At 51.6% G+C, this 18,610-nt stretch overlaps 1 protein-coding gene across 1 annotated transcript in view; it reads right to left on the reverse strand.

Annotated features, from left to right (window-relative positions):
* Positions 1–18,610, reverse strand: part of LOC103899409 (ephrin-A2) — an 88,702-nt gene that overhangs the window by 69,442 nt on the left and 650 nt on the right. The window contains exon 2 of the mRNA XM_009279887.1: positions 18,178–18,339. Within this exon, the coding sequence (XP_009278162.1) occupies positions 18,178–18,339 (162 nt within the window). The remainder of the gene's footprint in view (positions 1–18,177; positions 18,340–18,610) is intronic.

An 18,610-nucleotide genomic window follows, 5' to 3' on the forward strand; every position in this document is an offset into this window, starting at 1 on the left:
TACAAGTGTAGTTGTGGGAGGGGGGGGGGGGCTGTGAAATCAGAGCTAGGTAGCGCCCAATTATTTTAATTGCGTGTAGGTGCCGTGTAGGGCTCACTGATGCATTGCACATCATTGTTTACTGCTCCGAGCAGAACCAATTATGTTTGAACATCAAGGGGCTGAGAGACAGCAAATAAACAAGCAGGCGTGCGGTGGGATCCACCGTACGTAGCTTTGCACCCATCCGTCAGCGACCAGCCAGGCATGGACCGGGGAGAGGTGGGGGGGCAGAGGGCAGCTCTCCCCGGCGCCCGCCACACCTCCCGGGATGGCGTTTGGGGCAGGGGAGCCCCACGGCACCGCACGTCTGCCGGCAGGAACGCGGCAGCCGGAGGGGAGAGAAAATAGATCTGTTTAGGAAAAGAGGGGAAATAAATAAAGACATAAAGACATAGTTTCTTGCAGGGTTTTGACACGAGTTGTCAGAGTTGGTGGTCTTTACAGTAAATAGCTGTCAGCAATTAGAAAGTGTAGGTGTTACGGAGGGGAGTCAGGCAGCTCCGGCACATCAATCTCAGGGCAGGGGGGAGCCGGGGCCACGAGCAGCGGCCCTAGGGCCATGTCCCCCAGGGGCAGAGCTGCCTTTGGACCACGGCTTGCCCAGGGCCCAGCCTGCCGCCAAGGCTTCAAAGTCCCCAGGGCTGCTCGAATCCCCAGAGGGACGTGCCACCCACCACTGCTGACAGTGGGGACCACGGCTACCGCAGCAGTGCCGGGGGCCACCGAGGGGCGGGGGCTGTGGAGGTACGCGGTAGAAAGCTGCACGCAGAGGCTGCATTGCAAATGCCCTTTTTTCGGGAAAGGTCACTGTCCCCCATTGCTCATCACAGCCCCGTGCCGGGACGATGCTGGCGCACAGCTGCCAGAGCCGGGCTGTTCTGCTGGACGCGGGTAGGAAGCCCCTCACGCAGCACCTTGCTGCTCCGGTGCGGGCGATCACCTCCCGCACGGGCAGTGACACCATCCGCATCCTGAGCACGTGAGGCATCTCCAGCAGAGACGCAGGGCTGCACCGGCAGGTCCCGGAGCCCAGCCAGCTGCCTGCACGCTGCCCACCTCATTAGTCTCGAAAAGTACCTGTTTGGTGCAGGGCTGAACACCCGCAAGCCCAGGTGCTCAAGCTATCAGACCCACAGTGAGCTGCAGCACATGCACAGCCCTCGCGCTCTGGTCCAGGAGGTCCAGCGGGACTGGAGCCCCGAGCTCCAGCTGGGGCTGGGGAAGGCTCTCAACAGGAGTCAGATGAAGACTTGTTTGGGTACGGGCCCTTACCTGCCTGGGGTATCTTCGGGAAAACCAGCCACAAGGTAAGTATATAGAGCTACAGGGATGAACTCCCCACAGAGAGTTTACAGCTGAAACAGCGCTGACAGAAGGCTTTAGGGGGAACGCACCAACTAGCGTCCCCATTTTACAGGTGGGAAGCCGAAGGCTGCAGCCCATCCCTGCCAGCAGCCAGGGTCCTACGACACATCAGTGGCGGAGTGATGAATTGCGCTCTGGGCCTGACGAGGCTCCGAGGGGACTGACAGGGCTCCGGTGGGTCTGACCGGGCTCTGGGGCTCTGGCAGGGCTCCAGAGCTGACAGGGCTGCAGCCCCAGCCTGTTCTCCACGCAGGCAGAAAATCCTTCTCCTCCTTTTCCCGCTGCCTGATCGGTGTCTCGCTCCCCCCCCCCCCCCCCCCATCCTCCCCACCTGCCCTCCCTGTCACAGACATCTCCATCATCTTCCTCCTCTTCCTCCCACCCTACCCGGCAGTAATTGGCTCCGGCTCGCGCCTTCCCCGCCAAAGCTCTCCCCTTCCCTCCTCCCAGTTTTGAACTCCCCTCTGCTAAGAAAAATGTAATAGCAGTTTAGCCTCTCAATCTGCAAGTTCTTTGACACGAATAACCTCCGCCTTTGTGCTTCCCAGCTCAGACAAAAACTCTACCTTTCAGGTTAGCAGCAGCCTGCCGCAGAGCGCACCGGCCTTGGGGGCCGTGTAGCCCGGCCTTGATAAGCCCAACTTCAGAGGCTCATTAGAGCGCAGCCCCAGGAGCTGCGCCCCGGGGGAGCGAGGTGCGGGGGAGCCCCGGCTCCCGTTCCTATGGCGACCGAGGATGCCGATGTTGCAGCCCGAGGCGGTACTTTTGGTACTTACAGATCAAACAGACAGGGCTGGCGGTGCCGGGGAGGAATACACAGAGTGCAGGAAATTTAATGACTTGAATTAACAACAGGAGACCCGGCGACTCCCCTCAGCGCTGGTTGGGAGGAGACACAAACTTTGCCTTGTTGGGTTAAAACATTGAATCTCTCTTTTTCCCCTGGCCCTTGCCCTCTCCCTCGGTTTAGCATCTGTTTGGGAAACACACACAGGCCAAGGACAGTGAGCCAGGACCCACAGCGAGGGCTGTAAGGCACTTATCCGATGGATGTTGGCCCCATCGTGCACACCGGAGACCAAGACAGAGGTCAGGAAATGGCTGACAAAACCCAGGCGTCCGACCCCCCCAGCATCCCCTCCCAGGGTCCAAAGCCGAGCCACGGCCCGTGCCTCGCTTCAGCAGCCCAGGGACCATCTTCTCCCCTTGCAACGTGCCCACCGGTTGTAGGACAGAGCCCGGGAAGGGCTGGGAGAGGGTGAGCGAAGCAAGCTCTTCCCTGGAGGAGCAGGAGAAGCTGAAGGGACCGTCAGCATCCAGCTGCCTTCACAACAGCGAGGACTGGGTATGTGCAGAGAGAGAAAGGGAAGAGATGATTCTCCCTGGTTTTGTCTCTCCTCAGTCTCTTTTCTTCTCTTTTTCCACCACCCTCCTTTCCCTCACATGCTCTTTCCGCTCTAGAGCATTCTGTGCTTTACTGGGGCATTAAGAGGCAGCATCTCAAACTGTTTAGTGAAGCATTAAAGGGGCATGAAAACACTCACATTGCATCTGAGCGCTGAAAGCCCTGAAGCATCCTCAGGAAAAAAAAAGCAACCTACCAGTTCTGTAAAGTAAGACATATTTCTGTGCACAGCACACTCGCTTGCAGCGCCAGACAACATCCATATCTCAGCTATCGCCAGCCTTTCCAGCCCGGCCATCAGACATTTCACGGCTCCTGAAGTCGATCCCTCCCCGTTCCCAGCCGGGTCACTCGGGAGTGTTCGGGCCATTAGCGGCAGCAGCCACCATCTGCCATGATCCAGCCCCCGCGCCAGGCTTCCCAGGAAACGGCCTGCCTCAAAGAGTTCATGCCCAAGACTGGAAATTCACATGGTTTTAGACACCTTAAAATCATCACAGCTCGAGCACACAAAAAGGAACCAACCCCTCACCCCCCCCTCCCTACCAAAACCAACAGTAACCTGCAAACACCTCGGGCCCTTAAAGGGGATTTTCCCTCCATGCCCAGTTTCACCGATGCCGCAGGGTCCAATGAAGGGTTCAAAGAACCCGACTCGCGCAGGCAGAGCGCGGGTGACCCCTTCGTCTGTCCCACATCCATGTGCCAGGCTCCGAATGCAGCGTCAGACCTGTCGGCAGCCGCCGAGGAGCTGGAAACCAGCCCGAAAACCAGCCGGTGCCCAACTGCTCCGTGGCCAGGGAGAGGGGCGGCCCAGGGGGCTGCTCCATGCAAGTCCCTCAGCAATCGGCTGAGGTTTCTATTTTTCCTCCTCCTTTAATCTTCTAACCACGGTAAAACCAGACTCTCTTTGACTCGGCTGTTCTCCTCCTTGTCCCAACAGCTCAAGGCGGGAGCATGCCTGCACCCCCGCCACGGAGCTCTGCTCCTGGCTCGAAGGGTGAGGAAGCAGAGAGGGTGGGTTGGCTTCGCGCAGCAAAGTGGCACAGCAGGAATGAGAGGATCTGGGGCTTTCTCTCATAGACCCCTGCCCCTCCCCAAGCTCAGAAATCGACCCCAGGAGCCCCCGTTCTCCACTACGGAGCGTTGCCTGTTTCTGCTGCAGACCTGGCGATGGCCCAGGATATCCCTACGCAGTCCCCAAATGGGGCACCCCTACAACTGCAGGGCTTTGAAACCAGAAACTGGGTAAGCTGGAGAACTGCCCCCAGGGGAGCACCGTTCCCCCGTGAACACAGCTGGGAGCAAGACGGCGTTGCGCACTGAGCAGAGCCGAGCGCGCGTGCCCTGGCCGAGGCACGCCGACCCAGGCGGGAGCGTGCACCGGCACAATCCAGGTGTGCCCGTTGGTGCTCCCAGCTCGGCAAGGTGTCGGCAAGGTGTCGGTGAGGTGCGGCAGGCGACCGGGGGGTGCTCGGGGCAAGGCTGTTCCTGGGGACCCCGGGTCTGAACAGCGCAAGGGACCCGGCAGGTCGGAGGCACGTCGGCGGAGCTGCCTGCAGAGCCCAGCAGCCCCCCGGCCAGCGCGGTCTGCTCCAGATGCAGCTCTAGGAAACCCGCCTGTGCGATCGCTTGATTACCTCTCCCATTCAAGAGGAACGAGGCAGGACTGGTGCTGCTCCGAGATCCATTTCCCCCCCTCCCCTCTTTTCGTGGATTTGCATCTCTCTTTTGGGCAGCTCTGATTTCCAGCACAGAAAGGGCTCTGTTCAGGTCTCCCCCCTCCTTTTCCAGCAATTGTTATGTTAAAATCCCCAGGACATGTTTCTGCAAAGAATTAAAAGAGGGTGAGGAAGAGATTGTTTTTGTCGGTGTCTCACTAAGTCTCTGACCTTGAGTGTGAATAGAAAACAAGAAAAAAAGGACTTTATGCTAATATCACTCGCTAAGCACAAGGGGGGAAAATAATAACGGCAAATGAAGATTATGAATGCAAATCAACTTAATAAAGAGACAGGGCCTGTGCAGGAGTCTTGTTTTGCTCCTGTATAGACGACTTGCATTGGCTGGTTGTGCTGCACCCCAGGTCTAATCGTTACAAATTATATCAAGATAGGAAAAGAAAAGAACAGGAAAGGTTTAATTCTCTAATTATGACATTGCTCATTTCCCCTGCTCACGGCTGTTCGTTTCAAGAGGCCTCTCACACCAGCCCTTCACAAGTAGCTCACAACTCACCTCCCTCAAGTTAACTTCCAGCCATTTACTATCAGAAATTGGCCCATCGCCACGTAGGTCCTGCTGTGCCGGAGCCGGATCCCATGCTCGGGACCCTGGTCCCGCATTACAGGGGTGCGGCTGCTCCTGCAGGTACAAGGGGACGTCGTGTCCATGCTGCTCGGAGCCACGTCTCCTCCACAGCCAAGGCACCAGCAGGAGAAAGCCATCATTCGGGCCGGGTCCAGGAGCCACAGGACCACCCTGTTCTCCAGGCAGCCCCTTCGGCAAGGCTCTGCCTCATGCACATTTATTTTTTTCCTCCCCTTTTCCATTCTCTCATCAGCCTTTTCAGCCGAGGCTGCCACACTACGGCATGGGGACTGGCTCTCAGCATCTGTGCGCAGAGCATCCAGCATAACAAAGCCCTGATCCTGGCAGGGATCTCAGGCACTATCATAACACCATCATAATAGCTTTAAAGCAGCGACAGCCCTGACAAAGAACACAGTCACGCCAGCCTTGTCCGCATTCAGATCAAGAGCAGCGGCGGGAACCCGCTGGCTTCTTTTGAGTGGGTATTTGTTTACATGCAGGGAAGTTGCAATGGAAATGGCTGGGGCTGGTCCTCGGCGTGGCATTTCCAAGGCTGCACGAGTTTAACTGCCTCTTTCGACTCTCTAAATGCACCTTCGCCGTGGGTAAAACGCTCCTAGACAAAGCCCTGCTTTATAAGAAGTAAAAACCTGAGCTCAGACCCACATGCGTTAAGAAAGGTCACTACCTTGCTGGAAGATGCTGAAAACCCAGGTCCACATGAAAAGGTGATCCTGTAGCTGCTATTGTGTCTTCCCAGGCGCTGTTAAATCACCCCCCCGGGGCAATGTTTGGGGCACAGAGTGCGCTGCCTCACTGGAAGTTAGAAATGGTTTTCCTTTCTTCCACAAAAGAAAAAAAAAAAAATATCAAGGTCAATTCTATTTAAATGAGCCTTACACTGGCCTGGGAGATGAAATCAGGCCCCGATTCAATTTAAAACTGATGCCCTGCTCACTACAAATCCCACTGGGCTAGCTGAAACCCAGGCAGAATTAATTTCTGAACTGCCAGGGCCTCCAGCACCCCGCTCCCTCCCAGCCCCGCTCCTCTCCGAGGACCCAGCGCGTCTCCAACTTAGAATAAACCAGGATGGTTCCCCCTGCCCGCGCTGCCGTTTCAGGCTGCCTGCAGACTCAGGGCTGGCACCGCCCTCAGGATTTGCTTTTAAACTTGGCCGAAACGGGCTAAAGAATTTGTGGAGTGTTTAAATGAGAGCAAACCCTCCGAAACCCCACGACCCAGGGAGCGGGGACCTCACCGAGGTCTGAAAACCATTCCTCCAGCTCTGGGTCACACTTCTCCATTGATGCTACGGCAGCACGAGCCATAGCTGGTGTTATCTTCATCCCACAAACACACACACCCCCCCTTCCCTCCCCTTCCAAACAACATCCACAAGAGAGTTTAGGTTGGGAACACAGCTCTTTAATCTCCAGCAAGCCTTTGACAACCTGTCTCGTCCTGGCTTTTAGCTGCGTGAGAGCTGTTCGCTAATGGAGCATTAACCTTGGAGAGCTTCTGCAATTACTCCAACACTAATTCTGACAGTTTTTGGTGTATCTGTTTGTTCTTTTGACAGGCAAAAGGAATTTCTTTTTAAAAGCTGTTTGATACATTTGAGACCTTCTGTCCACATTTTCTTTTTTTCTGCTCAAGATGGGAAGGTGGGGGAGAACAAGTGGAGGTAGAGACGCTACCTTCCCGCAGACACATCAGTATAGGCACGTCAGTATAGGCACAAGTCAAGATATTTCCCCCCTTCCAAACCCCTCCCCACCCCTGCTTTAAGTCACAGAAGCATTTGGTCTCTCCTGACCTCATTAGGGTAATTAGTAAACCTTTTGAAGCTGGGAGAATGGCTCTGAGCTGTGGGAAAGCGAGTAGAGCAAAGAGCCTCTAAAAGGAGTGCGTGTGGATGGAGAAAGAGGGAGAAAAAACATCTTTGGCTGCCCAAGAGGTGAGCTGCAGAAATGGAGGGGAAGGGGAGGTGGACGAGGAGCGTGCTGGCAGCTTTGCTCCCCTGGAAATCTCCTTAAATTGCCTCTTTTAAAGAGGATGGATCACAGAAGCTTGGTCTCTCCTGACCTCATTAGGGTAATTAGTAAACCTTTTGAAGCTGGGAGAATGGCTCTGAGCTGTGGGAAAGCGAGTAGAGCAAAGAGCCTCTAAAAGGAGTGCGTGTGGATGGAGAAAGAGGGAGAAAAAACATCTTTGGCTGCCCAAGAGGTGAGCTGCAGAAATGGAGGGGAAGGGGAGGTGGACGAGGAGCGTGCTGGCAGCTTTGCTCCCCTGGAAATCTCCTTAAATTGCCTCTTTTAAAGAGGATGGAAATTCAAGTCCTGGTCATCCCACAAGACGCTGCAGGCAGCCAAAGAGCAGGGAAGAAAAATGGTGGTGGGGCAGGCACGGGCCGAGACCTGAGGATCTCGCTTCAGTTCTCTGATCTGCCACTACTTTCCTAGATGCCCTTTGGCAAATCAGTCCTCGCTGTGCCTTAATTCTTCCTTAATTTAAAATAAAGGTTCCCTACATGTTATTTTCTACGCGGAAAACGTACACTTTGGAGGGAAAGGGCTATCTCTGGCTGCGTGCCTGCAAGGCTCCCAGCAAAACCACCCTAGGTGGAAGTGGTGCATAACGAACACCTCGATCTGAAGTCTGATAAGGCAATGGGAACATTCCTGCCGGCTTCAGATGGAGGAAGAAAGTTATTTTGGTTTGAACACTGCTTTCACTAAAATGGCCCGAGCCACCAGTTAATACCCACATGCGCATGTGTGAAAGGAACGGGAACCTTCATTAAGGACACATAGTCCTCCCTTCCTCGAATAAACACAGAAAACGTTTTCAGTGCACTCATCCAAGCCAGTCAAGAAGCCAAAACGATGACTGTGGAGAAGCTAAAGTTATAACATGGATAAAAACCTCCACTTCTAAAAGAATAAAGCAGTATCTCAAACCTTTGCTATATATCACAAAGGGCACAAACCTAATACCTCTCTGCATTCTTTAGAAAGAGGGAGTTTGATGTGAGAGAAAAGCAGATTAAAATAACACCGGCAAAAAGAGAGATCAGAATATACCCTGCTACCAGAGAATTTGAACCAACACGTCCCCAGGTCCCGCTGTGCCTTCAGCTGCACACAATGACCGCCACACTGCCATAGTTCTGCTCATCATTTTTGAGATTCCCCATTATATGATGAGGCTCCCCAGCCTGGTGCCACAGCAAACCCTCCATCCGTCCAGGAAAACATCCCGTCGGGAATTGCTCCCCGGGGATGTCCTTGGCTGCCGGAGCCGGGCGGAGGTGAGCCAGCCCACCCAGGCTGCCCTGCCACCGGGGATTTCGGCAAGATGCCTCTGGCCTGCTTTGAACGGAGGCAGAAGGTTTAGATTTGATGCACACAAAAGCTAAATGAACAAATTATGACCACGCAGCCTTCAGGGAGTGCGCTGATGCTCCAGAGCTGGGTGACAACTCCGGCAGTGCCCGACGGTGGCCGTGGGCACGGGACCTGCAGGGACAGCTTTGCAAAACACCCCGAGAAGGCATTGGGGCAGGCACGCACGGGCATTGCCCGCAGGCAGCGGCTGGTTTAAAGGACCATGTTGGTCATGAGCAGGATTGTCCCGGGGTGAGCAAACACCAGGCAGCGAGAGCTGAAAATTGCTTTTGTTGGAGAAGCCGACCTCAGCTGGGATGTCCTTGGAGACGGCACCGCTGTAAGGTAGTGCCAGGGTAAAACCACTCCACAGCCCTGCCTGGGGTTTTGGAGGTAAAGCAGCACCGTGGCCCCCCCCACAAAGGCTCAAAACCCCCAACTGCTTGTTCATGGCATTAATGCCCATCAGGTTTTTCCGCTATCACAAACAGTATTTACACCACTTCTGCACAGAGAGAGGGGGTAGCGTGCACTCAGCTCAGGTTGAACAATGAAACGATTAGGATTATTTTAAGTACGTGAGGTTTTCTCTTTAAAAGAGCGAGAGTAATTAACCACCAGAACATACTAGCAGCATATCAGGGATGCAGTAAATGCTCCATCACTCAGTTGTTTCAGACAAAGGCTGGCACCCTTTCCCAGAGAAACCTTCTAGTTTTACCGCACACAAAAAAGGACAAACCAGCCGGTGCTCTGCGGGAGGCTGAGCACGATGAACATAATGGTCTCTTCTAGCTGCAAAACCTGCAAATCTCGACACTTCCATTTCCCAGCTCTTATTAACCAGCAGACGGGAGCGTTACTCTGATTGCAAAGAGAGCAAGAGGATCCCTGAGTGCCGACAACAACAGTTGCTGTGGTTTGCAGCACGGCCAGCACGGAAACGGACGGAAATCAGGAGAAGCTTCCAACAGGCAAGGGAGTGAGGAGGCACCAGCGGATGCGACCGTACCTTCACACGCAAGTTCAATGCCGTTTCAGTTCGATTTGCTGGCACTGGGAGCGATGATACAAACACCCAGGAGCCACGATTACCGGGAATCAGGTGATGTGCTCTAACATGTCAGCCCCCCATTTGCCTACATCCTAGAAACTGATGTTAATTAAAACTGCTGGTAATTGTCTGCGAGCACCTCTACATGGGCAGGGTGCTCTCTGAACCCATAAGAAACCCTGCTGAAGCGAACAAGATCCGTACAGATCCACAGCAATCCCACAGCCCATGAAGCACTTCCACCAAATCGGACCCCACATTGCCATTTTCTAGCAATTTCATCTCGTAGGTGCATCGAAGTTTCATCCTCTCAGCAGGTATCCTTGGACATGGGCTTTACATTGCCAGATCAAAGATGCGAGCTAAAGAAGAAAACACTGAAGTGTAACATCTAAGACGTTCATCTCAAATTTAATTTTAGGGACATCTTCTCCTTTCCATGCATGCAGTCACACATTAGCATGCATCAGAAGTACAGCATCCCCTTTAATGTTTACTCATCCTTAGATTGCAAAAATTGTTGTGTGAAGAAATTCTTTCTTCAATTAGCTCTGGTACTCGAAAAAAATATTGTTCCGCTGCCAGTACAGTTATGATCATTTCTTTCCTTTATACTTTTATTCCCCAGCGTAACTTAAAAAGAAAACGCTTCTCCATTCTCCCCTGCAAAGCCCCCTTCAAAAATTTTTAAAACAAAAACAACCAACATTTCTAAAGGAAAGGCTTTTGTGGCTGAAGTGCCACTTCCATTCACCTTTCCATCATGTAAGGGAAGAAAATAAAGATCAGAAGAAGGATTTAGGCAAAAAGCCAACTAAGTAAAGCTAATTTTTTTATACAGAAGAATCCTGCTAGTTGTGTAGAAGAGCTCTGTTGAGTGGAACAGAAAAGACGTCAGAGGAGACTGTACAGCAGGTTTTCAAATATTTCCAGTTACCTTCCCAATGTGCAGCCTGTATTCTACAATAAACACAGAGACACAATTTCAGAGCAGCTCCAGTACCCACAGAGCACTGCAGGATTAAGTCTACCATCTTGTTTGCAGCATCTGGCGAGGAAAACTACCCTGGACGCTCCCTGCGAAGAGTCCCCGGAGCCGGAGGGACACTGACAGCGCCTTCGGAAACACAGGAGCAAAATTGTGAGTGCAGCTGAAAACGTGCGTGCGTGGAAGTTCCACTTCCAAGAGACACGGTCACCCCCGAAGTCCCTAGAGCCACTCAGCAAGCGTATTAGCAATAAATTGAACAAAACGCTTGCGACATCTTACCACGGCTACGCTCATTTTGTCACTCATCGAGGGTTGCCTCTTGCTGCTTAACACCGCGTCCGGCCAGTCCCACCCCAGGTCGTAGTTTCAAGCACTGTTTGCAAGCCAGCCGTGAAGAAGGTTCCTCATTTTCTCCTTATTTTACAAATATGAAATCTAAAGCACAAGTGACCTGCGTGAAGCCAGGTGAACAGCAAGCAGAATACAACGCTTAACTCGCAACGCTGCCCTTCCACAGAAGGGGACCGAGAGCCCGGTGCGTTCACAGTGACATCAGTAACAGTGCGGTGGAAGGTCCCTAACCCAGGGGATGGAGCTCTGCCAATACAGATAACGCCACCTATTACAGCTGAGCTTCTTTGCAGCACTAGAGGAATCTACCTCCTTGACAAAGGGCTCTGAAATCCAGGAATGAAACATCCTTTACCCATAGTGAAATCCTATGTTTCTCTCTTTTTTCCTCCCCGGGTGACTGGAGGGACTTGGACCACCTCTTCTTCTATACAATGACCAGAAAACTTGCAGACTATTGTCCACACACACACCCAAAACCCCCAACTTTATACATGAACCCTCATTAAAAAACAGGTCTGAGTACAGAGAGCAAGAAAAGCGCTCTTCTACGCCAGCAGAAAGCCGAGAGGTGGTTCCTCCCCCAGAACCCAGCCGCAGAGGTTATTTTGCACTCCACAGAGCACGGCGGTGAGGGACAATGCTGCAGCAGCAAACAGGCTAGTGAAATCAAAAGAGCTTACCAGCACTCAGCAAATGGCCTGCAGTTCCCATTTCGAGGAAGGAAATTTACATCCAAAGCACCAAGAGCACTTTAACTCGAGTTTAAAATAAATTCAGAGCAGATCCATGCCGCCAGCTTGTGTTTGTGACTGGAATCCCAGCCAGCGCCAGCCTGAGCTTCTCCCCAGCTAGAGACCTCAGCAAGAGCCTCTCCTGGACAGAGGTGAGAGCTCCGGCTTGGAGCACAGAGCAGAGAGAGAACAGGGCCAGGAAAATGGTGTGGAGGACAACACATCTGCAGCTCATCCAGCATGCCCAGGCCACGGCCGTTAGTGCTAATTGGGGCTACCAGCCCCCTGAGCCTGAAAATGAACAAGCAGTTGGTTCACATCCCATTGCAGCTCCCAGCATCTCACACAGACCAGGGCTTGAAAGCGTGATGCTGTCCTGCCCCTATCACTGCCACGGTGAACACTCTCCATTAGTTCATTAAGCACTGCAGTTAATTTTGCACAGCACGCTCCCCAGGGAAAGCCAGGTGCACACCAAAGGGTGCTGCTGCAGTAGGGTTGGGTTTTCACATGTCTGTGCAATGCTGTGCCGCACTTACTGGAGGCACACGGACTGGGAAACATGACTTGAAGGAGAAGGGAGCAAACTCTGGGCCGGGCTTTAGTCCTGCTGGGGTTTATGCCAAGCCTTGGACCAGCCCAAGACAACTCTGTGCTCTGCACAGACAAGCCTTTCCCCCGCGGTAGCGAGTTCCCGTGCGAGCAGGGAGCCTATAGCTTAATTCAATGAAATTAGGGTATCTTAAAACTTCATTTGTCCCAGAATCATAAAAAGCCTTTGCAAACAAGTACCAACAGGGCCAGGTTAAATCCAGCTGAGGTAAAGCCAGGGGTGAGAGCACCACCCGCAGCTGGGAGAAACCCTCTCCAGGCAAACAGCTCCCAAAGAGCCGCCCCAAAACCTGCTGCTCCCCCACCCCAAAGCCCCTGAGAGGACGCTTCCACCTCGTTCCCAGACAGCTGCTTGAGGGAAGGCTTACCTTTTTAAGGCATCAGGATTTATTTTCAGCTTCTCCAGGTGTTGCCAGTGCCCCGTCAGCCGGCATGTTCGGTCTGTGAGTGCCATCTACAGGGTTCCCCGGCTCACCAGCCCCTCTCCTGCCAGCTCCCTGCCCAGCCCTAACACTGGCTGCCCTCTCCACACAGCACGGCAGAAGCCCCTACCAGTATCAAGATTAAAACATGGAGCAAACGAAAGCCTCTTCCCTCCTGAGCTGTGCCACGCTCCAGGACGAGCGTGCAGCCGCCTGCCTCCTGTGCATAGGACACGGGGACACGACCAAGAGAGCAGGGTGGCAGAGCGGGACACGGGGGACTTCGCTTCTCGTTTCTTCAGTGCCACTAATCTACACAACCGAAATCTGCACAACCACCCTCCTTTGCAAGATGGACGAAAAGCAGATGTTAGTACCAGGGAACGCCCTTTATTTTGTTCAGGCTTTAATTCTTTGCACTTTGCCAGGACATCCCCACCCAGGGGACAGCCTCTCCTTCCCGACTCCCAAATAAGCAAAATGTAACTTGGTTCTTCTGTTGTGGAGAGACTGGGATCACCCTTGCAGGGATTTTACTTAGTCTTGTGTACAAAAAAAGGGATTAATGTAAGAATGGGGAGAAAGGAAAGGGAGGAGACTTTAGAAAATTGAAACAAACCCTGATATGAAGGTGAGCACTAGGCAATGAGAGAGAAGTGTGGATCTAATACACAAAAAGGGTTGACAGTGTAACTCTATCACCAAGCAGAGAGCAAGGCAATGCTCAGGTAGGGCAGCCGAGCAGAGAAAGGCTCCATAAAAGCACCATCCCATCGGCTCAGCAGCAAGCCAGCCACGTGAGGTGGCCCCGCCAGAGCAACCCCGAATGCCAGCAGCCAAGCACACTGCCACGGAGAAATAGGGTGAAACGGAACGCTTTATTTCATTTGTTTGAGGATACAATGGAGGGGGAATGCTGTAAACGAAAGTAAAACAATCAATCAATGCAGGACTGGTTGCTATTTAAAATAAATCAACAATTCAAGCAGGAGGGTGAAAGACTAGCTCCTCCATTTCTGAGAGCACAGACAACACAATGCACTCAAGTGCTGTTTTATTGACTTCTTGGCAATCTGCTCAGACCACAGGTCCATCTCCCAGCACTTTACCGCTGCAGATCCCATTCCAGTCACATGTACAAATGAAACAAAACAGAAGCACGTTATTAACAATAGAGAGCCGATGCTCATATCGCGCTCAGTCAATCTCATTAACCTCAGCAGATGGTCCAGTCGATTTGCCTAGTAGTTCAATATCAACAGTAGAGGATTCGATACAGCCCTCCAAGAAGATCAGAGAGGCAATTATGTAAACTTTTGAAATCAGGCTTTGGCTTAAACAATAGTGATTGTTTCAAGCGAACTCTGTAGCAGTCACTTGTGACACACACAGGCCGGTGACTGCGCAGCATCGTAGGGAACCGCGCACTCCACTCTCGGTCCTCATCACCCTGCGCCCATCAGCTCCGACAGCCTTTTGGCAAGGATCAGCAGGAGCCCTGCACAGGCCAACAGTAACGGGCAGCCGGAGTCCACAGCGCCTCCCACTAACACCCCGATTCACTCGGGAGAAAGAAAAGTGCAGCAGTAGCTGGTGAGGCATCAGCCTGCCCAGGGACAGACACACGTTCCTCATACAAGCACAGCACTGCACTGATGCAGCTGTGCAGCTCCCAGACCGGAGCTGTCTCGCATGCTCAGCACATACGTGTGTCTGTTTGCATCCGTGTATTTAAATCTATTCTGAAAGACTATTGGAAGTTCTAACCGTTGTAAAGAGACCTACTAGGCTATAACACGGGTATCAAATACACATAAAGTAACTAAAACTATAACTGAAGTAACTACTGAACTGCTCTCTTATTATGGAAACATACTGCAAGGCTTTAAAAGCCAATATTATTAGCAAGATCTGCCCCCGAAAAGCCTGCACTGGCCTCGCGCTGATTGCCCATGGGTGCACTGTTCCACCGCTGTGAGGAGAAGCCGCTGCAATAGCTCCAATTTATTCTTCCAGAAGAAATGGAGATCAGTAAAAGCTGTGCCGAGCAATAGATTTGTCCTTGAAGGAGTCTCAGATCTGTAATCAGCATCTTTGTTTTCTCCTCTCAGAAGATGCCTTTAACAAGGATTTAGAATGGAGCAGGAATGTAACGTCTTGGCCTGCAAAGAGCAAATCCAGGCTACCAGCTGCTTCCAAGATGCAGGATGCTTCAGGGGAAAATGGAAATAACCACACAGGGTCATTGATTACAGCTCAAACCTGTCTCTAGCCAAAACAGGATCAGAATAAAAGTGACGGCAATGCTACACTACAGCCCCATAAGCACGTTTTTATTCTCCACATGATGAAACCCACCCCTTTAAAGACGGCCAGCAGAAGGACTCTGAAAACACGTACGTGGTGCATAGATACTGGGCTGGAACACCCTCCGGGCCTTCAACTTAATTACCATTTGCCCACATAGTACGAGAATAGGGACCTCATTGTGCGCTCTGGCTGTATCCTCCACATCTTTCCCTGCTCAAATTCTAAATACCTATTACAGCAAAATCAAATTCTATCAAAATTATTTTCATGGCAGGACCTACGGCTTGAGGCCCCCTCTTTGATCAAAATCATTCAACTGTTAACATTAAAAAAAATCACCTACTCCTGCAAGGTAAGGAAACTTCAAAACTGCAAAACCCATCTGTCCAACGAAGAGCAGAGCCTAAAGAATGATCAAGTTAATCGCCTCAGATAAAGAAAGGCCAACGAACATGTCAGTCAAGACGCTGAGCCAGGGCATATCAGTAGACTGAAACACAGTCAGGCTTACCTGGCTTCAGCACAATGCAAGAAACAACTTTGCAGAGGGAGTTGAAGAGCCAGAGAAAGTGATCAGCATGTGCATAGACCTGCCAGCCTACGCAGGATCAAGGAAGATACACTACCACGAATCAAACAAAACAGCCAAGGTTGATTGATCACCCAAGGGGCAGCAACGGCCAGATTTAGCCATTACTGCTATCCTCACAGAGGAACACAGCCAACGCTTTCATCTCTGCATCAGCTAAACAAGCAGAAAGTACCTAGAAGAGGCATGAAAGGATACAAATGATATGAAATTAGGGCACATCCAAGTGCTGTGTTCACATGACAGCATTACTAAAAATATATATGTATTTAAAAATCTTTTGCACGTGTGCAAGACAGAGCTGCCAGCACCTGGGGTGACATTTCTCCAGGAAACCTCACCCACTCTGCACTGAGAAACGCTGCCCCTCGCACGGGTGAGCACCAGGATCACACCACTCCCTCAACTGCCTCATGAGGGATTTCAGAGCAGCAGCTAGACCGGGAGCTCCCAGGTGACTTGCAGCAAAACCATTTGTCCTTGCTATTTGATAAGGATATCCCTTCTGCCCCGCTCTTTTTGTTAAGTGTCAGTTTTGTCCCCTTATCTACAGAGGATTTGCTAACCAAAAGAAGGGAGCCATTACACCAAAGACATTCTCAGTCGTCTTCTTAAAGGTAAGGTCAAGCAGGGAACTCCCTGGCCTGCAGGGTAACTCCCTTGGGTTCTCCTAACAAAGGCACCAGTTTTGGGTGGAAGTGGGACTTAAGGATACAGGTCTGCACTGCCCATAGTTTTCAAGGAAGGGCCTTCCCTTCAAGGCTAAAATGTGCCATAAACAGGAGCACTTTGCAAGCAGTTTTCACCATTTTAGCAGCAGATCCACCTAACAACGACCTTCTAACACATTCACACTTGGCCCTACACAATAAGAATCCAAACACCAACGCAATGGGCTGCACAGAAACATCCCAGTTTGCTGGGCTGACAGTGGGACATAGCCTGAGTACCAGCAAATGGAGTGAAACTCCAGTACCCTTCAAGAAGAGATTATTTCTGAGCCAGGGCCGTCTCAGTTTAAGAATCACAGTTCAGAGGGGTTTGGGTCCTCCTTTTCCCATCATCAGATGCTCAGAGACAGGTCACTCATCACACGAGCAGTTAAGGTTCTCCGATTCAAACCGCAGTGCTCTGGCTCTTCCTCGGGTGATCTCAGACAGAGCCAGCAGCTCAAAATCCAGAAGCTTGGTAGATGTCACACATTTCTCTGGTGAACACACCGCTGGAGCCAGGCAGAACAGTCTGAACACTTGTAGCCCCACAGACTACACAACTGATTCCTCTTTTGGAGAAATGCTCCTTCGGGCTAAGTGGCACCCTTCATTTGTAAACATGTCTTTGCTCTGTAAACCCATGTAATGACCTGTATTATCATGTGTAACTGCTAAGCCTGCAACTACAAGAAAATTGATGCATTTAACTCATTCCCAAAGCTATTCTGTCTGAACTAACACGACACCATCCACACCCACCACTAGTGTAACAGACAACAAGAGCTCTCCCAGCTCCTACCAGATCAGAGTTGATTACAGAGACGCTTCCTAAAGAAGTAACCTGATACTGCATGAAGAGGATCAGCCTGCAAAAGGAATCCGCTTGCCTGATACTTCAAGCTGACTGCCGCAGTCAGTAGAGAGGGATATGAGCACCTATAAAATACTGATAGGCCAGCAGACACAGCTGCAGCACTTGACTCCAGGGCGGAAAGATTTCAAATGCTGAGCATTCATCCAGGAGTTACGTTTGCCTCAGCATCTCCCTGTGCAGTTAACAGCACCCAGTGCAGCATCATTTAGCTTGCAGCTCCACCTTCCCCCAAAAATGTGCGTGAAGAAAACAGGTTTGGTCCCCTTTCCCCTGCCCCAGCTATGGAAGTGTTTGTACTGTTAATTAATAGTCATTATAAGCAATTATAAAAAATAAAACTTGAGCACTGGTAAGGTGATTCCGCTGGACTTGCACCCCCTTGGTCAGTCTGTGCAGTTGGTGCTACTGGTCCCAAATCATCTGGAAAAAAGAAGACATCCAGCATCAGAGTGAGCGTGTACAACGTGACAGATCACTACCAACCTCAAAACAGCTGGGGGAGCTGAGAGGCCAGACAGCGAGCTACGCTGAGGTAACATTCCTCCTCAGCTTTAAAAAAACATCCTCCAGAGAAATCAAACTTGCATGATCCGTGGGATGAAAGCGCATTGCTGTGAAAGCAGGAATGGATGCCCCAATGGCACCATGAGTTTTAGCTGCGATGTGACTTGGGAGCAATTCCTAAACTGAAAAAAACCAGGAGTTTTTGTTTTCCTGTCTAATGCAGGGAGGCTCAGACTGGACACAAGGGCTGTCTCTCCCTCCTACGGGCCTGCTAAACACAAGGCACAAAGCGGTGCTCCAAACAAACCGGGGTACGTCCCTTTCAGTGCGCTTGGTCAGAAAATGAAGAAAGGCGAGATAAAGTCTGTGCGCCAACATAGAGAGACCACACACAGAAGTTTAATTTATGCAGATCTGGTTATAGGATCTGTGCCAAAGCTCCCACGTCCTTAGAAAAAGAGTCTTAGCCCCTCGCGAGAAAAAGAGAAACATACAAAATACCGGCTTACCGCCTCAGATTTCTTGTTTCAAACACCGTGTCCTCGTCGCTGTCGAACGAGGCCATCTCTATGTTCTCATCGTAATTCGACAGAAGGCCATATTTCTTCCGCTGAGGTTTCTTCAACCTGAAATGGGTTTTGCGCTCATTTCTGGGTCCCTCTGACCTGGGGCTGAAGGACGGAGAGAGCACAGAGTGAGTGCGCTGTCACACACAGGTTTGCACGGAGATGGGGCCTTCATGAGTCAAAGGGCAAAACGAGTGGGACCAGGAGACGTTTTATCGCTGCTAATTACCTTAGGTAGTTAACAGTGGCATGAATTTACAGCAGCATTTCCCAGGCGCTGCCAGAGGGATGCACAGGGAAGCACAGCTCCAGCCTGGCAGAGGGAGGGAGGGGGGATCCAGGGCAAACAGGGCCCAACCCCAGGGGCCGGGCTGGG

This window comes from Aptenodytes forsteri, unplaced genomic scaffold (assembly GCF_000699145.1).
Source record: "Aptenodytes forsteri isolate BGI_AS27 unplaced genomic scaffold, ASM69914v1 Scaffold147, whole genome shotgun sequence".
Lineage (NCBI taxonomy): Eukaryota > Metazoa > Chordata > Aves > Sphenisciformes > Spheniscidae > Aptenodytes > Aptenodytes forsteri.